The sequence below is a fragment of the Babylonia areolata genome, chromosome 8 (genome assembly GCF_041734735.1).
Source record: "Babylonia areolata isolate BAREFJ2019XMU chromosome 8, ASM4173473v1, whole genome shotgun sequence".
Classification (NCBI taxonomy): Eukaryota; Metazoa; Mollusca; class Gastropoda; order Neogastropoda; family Buccinidae; genus Babylonia; species Babylonia areolata.
Window position 1 is genome coordinate 13,679,503 of NC_134883.1, and position 10,807 is coordinate 13,690,309.

At 42.1% G+C, this 10,807-nt stretch overlaps 2 protein-coding genes across 5 annotated transcripts in view; one reads left to right on the forward strand and one right to left on the reverse strand.

Moving 5' to 3' along the window:
- LOC143284550 (U4/U6 small nuclear ribonucleoprotein Prp3-like) overlaps positions 1-4,551 on the forward strand; it is a 30,961-nt gene extending 26,410 nt beyond the window's left edge. For all 4 annotated transcript variants that reach the window (XM_076591320.1, XM_076591318.1, XM_076591321.1 and 1 more), the window contains exons 19-20: positions 211-269; positions 1,303-4,551. In XM_076591320.1, coding sequence (XP_076447435.1) covers positions 211-269; positions 1,303-1,455 — 212 coding nt within the window. In that variant the 3' untranslated portion in view covers positions 1,456-4,551. The remainder of the gene's footprint in view (positions 1-210; positions 270-1,302) is intronic.
- Positions 4,552-5,828: 1,277 nt separating this feature from the next.
- The window catches only part of LOC143285048 (uncharacterized), an 8,726-nt gene continuing 3,747 nt past the window's right edge, over positions 5,829-10,807 (reverse strand). Inside the window, exons 4-5 of the mRNA XM_076592237.1 lie at positions 10,050-10,135; positions 5,829-6,247 (exon numbers count right to left, since the gene is read on the reverse strand). Coding sequence (XP_076448352.1) covers positions 6,041-6,247; positions 10,050-10,135 — 293 coding nt within the window. The 3' untranslated portion in view covers positions 5,829-6,040. The remainder of the gene's footprint in view (positions 6,248-10,049; positions 10,136-10,807) is intronic.

The following is a 10,807-nucleotide window of genomic DNA, read 5'->3' on the forward strand; positions in this document are numbered from 1 at the left end:
AGTTTCACACTCTAATTTTCACACACGCACGCTCGCACGCACGCACACATTTCCACTTTTGTGCATGCTTACACTCTGAACCAATTTCTGTAGGTGTATATTGAATCACATACTAATAGTATTACTGCTGTAGAAGTTTTTCATTAAATCTAAAATAAAATAAAAATCTAACATGACAACTTTAATGTTCCCTGTCTCTTTTCTGTGCAGATGATAGTGATGAAGAAGAGGAGACAGAAAAATCAAACAGATGTGTTTTGGTCTGGGAGGTGAGTTATAAAAAAAAAAGACAATTATGTCTGTTTTTGTCGGTTATTTTTGACATGACTACAAAGATGTTTGTATGTGTGTGAGCATGTGTGTGCGTGCTTGCACATATGTGTGCAGACCTGTTCAAATCATTGGGTGGTGTGTGTAGATAGGGTTGTGTGTGGTTACGTGTCATGAGCATGTGAGAGGCATGTGTGAGTGTGGATGGTTTTGAAGCTTTGTGTTTGTTGTGGAAAGGATTAGGAGGAATGGAACAACAATGCCTTATTTATGTGAAAGCATGTTATCAACACTTATAGTCATTGGGAACATTGGTGGGTGGTTGTTTTTTTGTTGTTGTTTTTTTTAATCAACAACTATCCTTTTGTGAAGTCCCATTACATATATTTATATATATATATTTGATTGTTATACCATTTAGAATATTTCTCTTTCATTCCATCTTTCATCTTGATACGCGGTTTCTTCCAGCTCAAAACACAAATCCCCCCCACCCCTGCTCTCCTAGTCCCATCTATTTTTTTAAATAACAATCAGATGTAAACATGTTTACTATACTACCCCTCCCTCCTCTCCCACCATGTTTTATTTGATTATTTTCAATGATAACATTCAAACTGATACTTAAACTAGCTGCCTACAAATCACCCGTATGCATGATGTGACATTAACTCATTCAGCCATGTGCCTGAGCACTGCCCTGGTGTCAAAATTCATTTCATCAGAAATGGCCTGCATGTTTCTGAGTATGTATAATTCGCAAGCAAAGGGAACTAACTTCTACAGTATTTCCAGCTGTGTCCTCACATATCAATTTGGAGGGGGGGTGGGGGGGGGGGGGGGGATGGTCCATTTTAGTATATTTTCTTCTTTTTCTGCATCAGTAAGGCAGGGGAACCTGTTGAGGCTGTCGACTCCTCAGAGTTGAATGGGTTAAACATAACTTCCTTTCTGCTTTCCATGAAACACAAGAGCATTGATGTGACACACGTGTCTTGATGTGTGTGCGTGTGTGTGTGTGTGTGTGTGCAGGGTGTGGTCAAGTCCAGAACGTTCTCTGAAATGAAGTTCAAGACCTGCCCCACTGTCAGCTTTGCCCACGAGCAGTTCAACAAACTGGGCGTCGGCCATTACTGGGACCAGGCCTTCAGTGGTGCCGTCTTGGAAACAGCTGCTGATGACTGAAATTCTGAACATAAACAAAAAAAAAAACAAAATTGTGCAGGATTATTGCGTTGTTTTCAGCCAGTTCTCATCGGGACGTGACTTTTGTGTTGTGTTTTTTTTTCTTCTGTGAGAAAACAGACAGTATACAGCCAGAGATTTTGGTTTCGTGCAACACTACTGAAAATTCGTGTCACATGTTGTGCAGCCTTTGAAATGCTTGTCTCAGCATTTTTTCTCACTGTGGTTGTTTCGTTAATGTTTTCTTTTAAAAGGTTTCATCAAGAAAGAAAGATACAGAAAGAGCTTTGGTTCTTGTGGCATATATGAACATCTTGAAAAAAAAAATCTTTCTTTTTTGTTTTGTTTTGTTGTTTTTGTTTTTTCAAATAGATTTGTTATTTGTGATGCTGCCAGACAAACTAGTGCCAGTTTTTTTCCCCTAGAAAGAAACCTACATGTTGTGGTGTTTCCATGGAAGTGCAGCGTGAGCCAGGGTTGTGTTCTCTGCCTGTGTTAAAGTTGGTGCCTCCAAGATGAGGTAGACAACCTGTTCTGTGATGGTCTGTGGCTTGTCAGGATTCCATAATATAGATGTAATATAGATGGACAGACCACAGGCTGTTTGAACATTGCATGGTTTGGCAGGTCTGAATTTTCTTTTTGTCCTTTTCTTGGTCCCTCTGAATTTGGGACATTCTGTTTTCTAAGTTTTGATTATGATGGAGGTTGGGCAGATGCTGCTGTATGGTTCCGTTTAAGTTTGGGACCTGTTGACAAGGCTGTACACATTTCCCTGCAGTGCTGGTCTGGAAATTTGAGCACCACTCCCAAAGACTCTCTGTGAAGTGGATGGCCCTCAACCGTGTGGTCCCAGTCTTCACAATTGAGCCCATGGCACTCTTTTCTGTGGGTAGGAGCAGGCCATGGCCAAACCTCCCCCCTCTCCCCCACTCCCCTCCCACCCCCAACCTACGATGGGGATTTCACCTGCATCCTCCCAGTGGGTAACCATGACACTAACCGCTTTGCCACAGCAGCTGATTGTCTGAGCTTTGATGATCTAATGCCATGAGGGGTGTTTACTGAACCTGCAGAATCCTGGAATCCGTTGCTGCTGCTGCTGCTGCACATAAACTGACAGGGGTGCTTGGTCTTGTGGAAAACCAGAATTCCAGAACTGAAAGACGGTGTATGTCGTGTGGATGCTGAAGTGACGACCGACGATCAGCTGGGATCAGAACTGGATCAGCAAAACAATGGGTAATTTCCTGCCATCAGTTGATCAGGTTGCTAGCCCATTGCTAAGTCCAGGGATGAACTGTGAGCAATGGGTGCGATATCTATGTTGGACTCCCTGTTTTGTGAATTTGAATCCCAGAAGCTGTGGTGATGGGCTAAGAGCGGCGGTATCTCTAGTCACGAAAGGTCAACATCATTGATGTGGATGCGTCAGTGCCTTAAGCTGCTTTGTATGTGCATACAGATGATTTGGTGTTTGTGGGTGCAGAAGGTTGTATGCACGTTAATTTTCGAGTTGTCCAGGTTGGCATTCAGTGGGGTCATGGACATACGAGTATCCCTTGCATGAAGCCAACCCTTAAGAAATTGGAGGATGTCTTGTCTGCCTGATTTTGCAGGTTAAAAACACATCACAAACAAAGAGGAAGACGACTGTGAACATGACTGATACATTACAGCAATGACACTGGTATGATGATATTTAAGGGGAAAAAAAAATTTCATAAATGGGAGAGACAAACAGCATGTGCAAGTTACAGGTGTTCATTTGTGATCTGTTGTGTAGTGGTGCATTTATTTTTGCAATTTTCTTTCTCTTTTTTTGCTTTGTTTTATTGATCAGCCATGAAGGAGACTGCTTTGTGGACCGAGGTGACAAATCCAGAAAGATTTGATCATGAAAGTGCTTGAGGACAAACAATGATTGATTTTAAGATAATTTTTTTTTAATGAAATACCATACTGCAGAGGACTGAAGTGTATAATGTGTACTTGTTTACAGTTTTTGTTGTCTTTCCCCCCCTGTTTGCATCAGTATTTGGTGAATGAATGTCTGCAGTTATCAGTGACTATGAGAATGATAGTAGAAAATGAGAAGCTGTGTGATGAGTTTGAATTAAGTTACAGCCATTGTAAGACTTTTGGATGTTTTTTTTGTTTTTTTGTTTGTTTTGTTTTTTTCTTCTTTTAAAATAATGGATATCAGTTACACTGACTTTGAAAGCTTACTGCAGGCAAATGCCAAAACCTCTCATTCCTGCCAGTGTTTGAAATTTATTTGTTGCACTTTGTGGTTATTCTTCTTCAAATTAGAAATGCAGTCAAATGCTGGCAAAGTTGGGGCGTTGGGGTGGGGGCAAAAGAATCATTGTCTTGATTTGTGAAGAAATTTATGAGGACTGACTGTCGAGCTCACGCCTCAGATGCTTGATTTTTCAGAATTTGATTCGACAATGAACATTACACTTGTTCTTTCTTTTTTGTTGTCTGTATATATATAAAATATAAAGGTGCAGAAAACAAAAGGTTTTTGAAATCATAACGTTTTTGTCACGTATCTGGGTTTAACACTGCACAACTGAAAGATATTCCAAATATATAGAATGTTTGTGTGGAGAATTGTTCAACAGGGCACTAAGCCCAGTAAGTAACCTTAGCATGAAAATGAAATGGTGTCAGTGTTGGAGAAAAAAGAAAAGTCTTAAAAGAGATGATAAATAGCTAATGCAATTTCTGTGGTAAGGTAACAACCAAGTGTTGCTGACATGCCTTATCATGGCTTTAAAATAGTATGTTCACCATGTTATATGTACAGTGCTGTTGAAAACGTGCTCTTGCATGCATCTGTTTAAAAAAAAAGGTAAGAGAGACACAGAGAGAGAGAAAGCAAGAAAAATTAATGTGTATATATAGTTGCAAAGTCTGAGCACGCAAAGGCATGCATGTATGCTGGTAAGTGACTGCCTGTGGTTAATTCATGTCTAATGATTATAAATACCTTCTTTTTTTCCACCTGTGTACCTCTGATGCTTCCACATCACTACTACACATGCTGTAAATAAGATATGTGCAAAAAAATACATGTTGAAAATGTGATTCCATAGTTTTCTTATTTCAGATGTGTATTATGTATGGAGTTGGCAAGCGCCAATTGATGTGGGCTTGTTCAGGTGGAATTGTTTCCTTTCCAACATACAACTTGCAAGTTCTGTTCAGTATCTAGTGGTGAGCAAAAATAGGATTTGAATCGATATATTTTGTAATGGACTTAACACATTGTTATTGATCTCTTTTTTCTTTTTTTAAAGCATTTCAGGGTTTTATCTTTTCCCTTTGAAAAGAAAAATCAGTTGGAGTCATAAGAGCCTTGAAGGCTTTGCCTCTCGTTTATTTACACAGAAACACACACACACAGTGTAACATTTAACTGTTCACTGACAGCCCTTGGCAATGAGCCTGACATTATGAAAGCAGCTGAGTGCTTCATTCTCTCTGTTATTTCTTTCTCTTTCATTGTTGTTTTAAGTTAAAGCTCAGCTTGTGAAGTACAGAGTCCAGATGTGTTGCACTGTTCCACAGGTGTGCTTTCCATTCCTTGATATTTTGAATTTGTATTTCTCTTTTTGTCACAACAGATTTCTCTGTGTGAAATTCGGGCTGCTGTCCCCAGGGAGAGCACGTTGCTACACTGAGAGCATCACCCTTTTTTTTTTTGGTTGTTTTTTCTCCCTGCAATTTTGTTTTCCTATCAAAGTGGATTTTTCTACAGAATTTTGCCAGGGACAAACCTTTTGTTACCGTGGTTTTTTTTATGTGTGCTAAATGCATGTTTCACACAGGACTTCAGTTTATTGTCTCGTCTGAATGACTAGCGTCCAGACCACCACTCTAGGTCTAGTGGAGGGGGAGAAAGTACTGGCTGTGTGATTTGAACCAGTGCGCTTAGATTCTCTTGCTTCCTTGGCGGACTTCTTACCTCTTGGCCAACACTCCACATGTTGAATTCACCCCTTTGACTGCTGCTGATGAGAATGCTCGTCACTGAAAGGCTGTTGTGTCACTGATACGAGACTGACTTACAGGTGGGGATGTCACACTGAGTCATCACTCGGTATTTGGGCTTCTCTCTCTTGGGACTGCATTGCTTTTGTTCAGCATAATCAATTACACCGTTGATAAACACAAAAAGTAGTGGGTAACTACTTTCCAAACTCTTGCAACACTGTTCTCACCTCATCTCACAAAGGTTCAACAGTACAGTCATGGGGTTAAACGTTTCCAAGATGAATAATTTAAAACACTTCCTTTCAGAAGAATATGAATCTGCATCTAATTCAAAAAAAAAAAAAAAAAAAAAAACGGAAGAAAAAAAAAAAGGAAAGAAAAATTACCTTTATGACCATCACTGTAGTCCTTTCCAAAAACAACAAAAAACCCTCTCACTGATGGTATTTTTGTCGTTTATTTTCCACTTGCAGAGATTACATTAGCCAAGGCACATGTGACATAACCATACTACTGACACTTGTACTGACTTCACTAACAGATCTTTGATGTTCAAGCGGAGGCAGGTTTTCTTCTCCGGTCAAACAGACTTGGCTCGGCAGACCAGAACTGGAATGGGAGAGTTTTTCAGCACAGAGTCACTAATTCTGCCTGTCAAGGTCTTTCGGGTGGGGCCCAATGCTTGGCTGCCCATGACAATTACCTGGCCGCCCACTCGCTCTGTGTATTTGATGATCTCTTGCCATTCGCTTTCACCAGAGGGACTGTCAAACTTGACATCTTTGATCTGCAAAGATATCATCACTTTGCTGAAATCAGGCCATGCATAATATGAAAGATTGTGTGCAATCATGCATATGTTGATGAAAGTGTCACACACATGTGCACATGAAGATGCATGCATACATTCTTGGCCTGCAGCTAGCTGGCAAATGATAAAGAGATTCAGAGCTTGATTTAATCAGATAATTTGCATTCACTCACGATGTCTTATGCTAAGTATCTGAAGAGGGAAGAAAAAAATGCAGAAACCCACATTACCATAATTTTTTGTATATAACCTGTTAGAAAGTACACATGAAAAACCAGCTTTGACCCTATGTTGGCCGTGCATGCCCCCATTTCCCCCTTTTTGCAATAGACCATGTGAACAAATATTTATATGTACAATGAGATTTGATTCCGTCTGATGTGACTGGTTTGTCACAGGTGAAGGCTCCTAACCAGAAATCATCTACAAGATAGCACAAACTACAGCAGCGCTTACTTGACTGAAGCCCATTTGGAGAGACAGAAACATCACACTCAGACCGAAAGTGAAACTTATGCACCCACTGCTTCAGTCAATGTTTCTCTATGCTTGTGAAACGTGCACTCTTAACTGCTACCTGAAGAAGATTCTAAACATGGAAATGAGGTGCTTCCAAATGCTACTTGGCATCTCCAACATTGAGCACATCACAAACATTGAGGTCTGACAGAAGATCACCCAAACCATTGGACCCCACATTGACCTGTCATTAGGAGGAAGCTTAAATGGAATGGACACGTCAAAAGATTGGACGGGCTCTCAAAAGACCTTAGTGTAGGGCATGGTTCCAGGCAGTAGGAAGAGGGAGGTAAGCAAAAGAAAATGTGGCATGACAACAAAGAAAGGACAGACCTGAATTTCCCAGATTTACTGAGAGCTACGAGAGACAGGAACCTTGGAAAGAACTGGTCTGGAAATCGTCTGCGATGCCCCGACGACCCTCCACTGGGTTATGGGATAGGTGATGGTGAGGTGAAGGACAATGAGATATGCATCTGAAGTGTTCGCATATATTTTGCTTCTTTCAGTTTTTTTTTTTCCCACCATGAGGTTGAACTGGCCTTTGACGGACGCAGTAGCCGAGTGGTTAAAGCGTTGGACTGTCAATCTGAGGGTCCCGGGTTCGAATCACGGTGACGGCGCCTGGTGGGTAAAGGGTGGAGATTTTTACGATCTCCCAGGTCAACATATGTGCAGACCTGCTAGTGCCTGAACCCCCTTCGTGTGTATATGCAAACAGAAGATCAAATACGCACATTAAAGATCCTGTAATCCATGTCAGCGTTCGGTGGGTTATGGAAACAAGAACATACCCAGCATGCACACCCCCGGAAACGGAGTATGGCTGCCTACATGGCGGGGTAAAAACGGTCATACACGCAAAGGCCCACTCGTGTGCATACGAGTGAACGTGGCAGTTGCAGCCCACAAACGCAGAAGAAGAAAAAGAACTGGCCTTTACCAATTTCTCGATTTCATTTCTTGAGTATAAATGCCTCCTGTGATTTTAATTATCGAAATCCAGATGAGGCAAAACAAAACTGATGTGAAACAGCAAATACGTGCAGTAACCTTTTTGTTCTCAAATTGCAGACAAGCATGCATAACATAAAAGTGTTCTCAGTGCCTCCCACCTGCTTCCACAAGGCAAGTAAGAAGCACAAAGAATCGAACCAAGAATCTTCTCACAAAAAGGAAGCCCCAAGTCTGTTAATGAACCCATCACTTCACATTTACATGCAGAAGAAATGTGCTTGCATAATAATCATAAGCAGAGCTCCATTTCATTCAAGACTGACAATGCCCTTTGGGGTTATTTCCTGTTTTATTTCTTGTTTTGGGAAGAATCCTACATTATGGGACCTATTTTAAAGGAAACTGTCTAGCATTTTGAAATGCAGGCATTTAAGAAATGACACATAGCATGTTATCCACCTTTCTAATCACAAGATACGCTCATAAACGATGCGAAATGACCGATATCATAAACAGGAAGTTACACTTGTCGACTCAAGCCGCCATGTTTCTTGTTTACCGTTGACATTTGCACTGTTTGGGGGGCAAAATCAGAGAGCGGCTCTCTGGTACTGACCGAATAAACGGGTAATCGCAAACGGTTTTGTGGACCTGGCAAAAAAAAGTCTGTACATTGGTTAAGTGACTGATTCTGTGTCAGAATTTAAGTTCAACAACCCCCAGAATATTGTCGAAGAGCACTGAGAATGAGTCACATTTACTGATGGTAAAATCGCCTCAAACTTTTCGGCTTTGATGAAACTCTGGTCCCTGAATTCAGGATATTAATAAAACAAGCCCCAGTTATGTCACACCATACAGAAGACAGACGAATCCATGCATGTCGTGAAACCTTGTCAATGCAAATCGAAAGCCATTCAAATCATCCTATCATGACCCTTATAATCTGACCTCGGTACTGGAACGAAAAAAAAAAAGAAAGAAAGAAAAAAAAAGAAAAAAAAAAAAGGTGAAATATCCCAGAGCCTTTTTACAGCTATCAGGATAGTGAATTTATCACATTTACTGTGTCTAGGGCTGGGTATAGGAAGGTACAGCCCAACGGCTCTCCTTCCACCATTTTAACCCCCCAAATGAAGTCAGGTACCCATTCACGTATGGCTGGAGAAAAGAAAATCAGAGGAAAGTGCCTTACCCAAGGACACAACCCCCCCCCCCCCCCCCCCCCCCCCCCCGTATGCCCAAACTGGAGCCCTTGAACGCTGGATCAGAAGTCCAACGTTACGCTACCGTGCCCCAGACCACTGAGAAGACGCAAACTGAAGTGGTGGCAATGGCACGTCTCACGATCACCAGGGCTTGCCGAGACAAACCCGCAAGGCATGTAGCGAGGATTGAAGGAGAAGAAGAGGTAGGCATTAAAGGAGATGGGGAGGACAACATCCCAGAATGGATCGAGAGGCTTGACAGACTGAGCGACGCCCCGGGAGTATCAGTATCAATAGCTCAAGGAGGCGTCACTGCGTTCGGACAAATTCATATACGGTACACCACATCCACCAAGCAGATGCCTGACCAGCAGCATAGTCAGGCCCCGAGAGAGATGAGGAGCAGGTAGAGATGGAGAGGGCTGGTGGCCAGCTCATCTGTTCCTAGGATTGGAGACTAAGGGACAGACGAGACAAGACAAGACAAGAAACGAGAAAGTGATTCAGTGACCCACACCCTATTCTGCTCGGCCCAGGACAAATAGTTGTCAGACTAAGGGACAGACGAGACGAGACAAGACAAGAAACGAGAAAGTGATTTAGTGACCCACACCCCGTTCTGCTCGGCCCAGGACTAATAGTTGTCAGACTAAGGGACAGACGAGACGAGACAAGACAAGACAAGAAACGAGAAAGTGATTTAGTGACCCACACCCTGTTCTGCTCGGCCCAGGACAAATAGTTGTCAGACTAAGGGACAGACGAGACAAGACAAGACAAGAAACGAGAAAGTGATTTAGTGACCCACACCCTATTCTGCTCGGCCCAGGACAAATAGTTGTCAGACTAGGGGACAGACGAGACGAGACAAGAAACGAGAAAGTGATTTAGTGACCCACACCCCGTTCTGCTCGGCCCAGGACAAATAGATGTCAGACAAAGGGACAGACGAGACGAGACAAGACAAGAAACGAGAAAGTGATTCAGTGACCCACACCCCGTTCTGCTCGGCCCATGACAAAATTATTAGCTGATAGTTATCGGACTATAGGGACAGACGAGACAAGAAACGATAAAGTGATCCAGTGACCTACCCCGTTCTGCTCGGCCCAAGACAAATAGTTTTCGCCCACTTTCTTGGAATGGTCCCACGATTCTCTCCTCTTTTCGGGTGTATTTTCTGAGAAAGGAGGAAACACTGTGATATGAATATCTCTCTCTCTCTCTCATAATTTAGGATACTTACTAAAACAGGGATGGTTTAATCGATTTTTTTCCCATGTATTACTTTTTTTCCCCCTAGATTGCTTCAAACTGCTTGACTGAAACAAACTTCTTACAACAAATTGTTACAATTAGCTTGATTACTTCAAACGAACGTTCGTTCGTTCGTTCTCTGTGTGTATGCATGTTTTTGCTTGCGTGCCCACATGTGTGTGTGCGAGTGCGTGAGCGCATCCGTTTGTCACGAAAGCGCGTGCGTCCATACAGCATCTGTGTATGCTACGTGTGCATGACAGCGTACACATACATCGTTTGTGTACACGCCTGCATACATGTGTGTGCGAGTGTATATGTCAAGAGATTTCTAGCTGGAATGATTTAATCGATTTTTTGTTTTTCGTGTACGTATTACTCCCCCCCCTCCCCCCCCCCCCCCCCCCCTCTAGATTACTGCTTGACTGATACAAACTTCTTTCAACAAACTGTTACAATTCGTTTGATTACTTCAAACTGCTCGATTACCACAAACTGCTTGATGACCAGAAACTGCTACAAATTGCTTACTTCACACTGCTATGGACTGTTTGCTTACTTTAAATTGCTACAAACTGCGTGTTTACTTGAAACT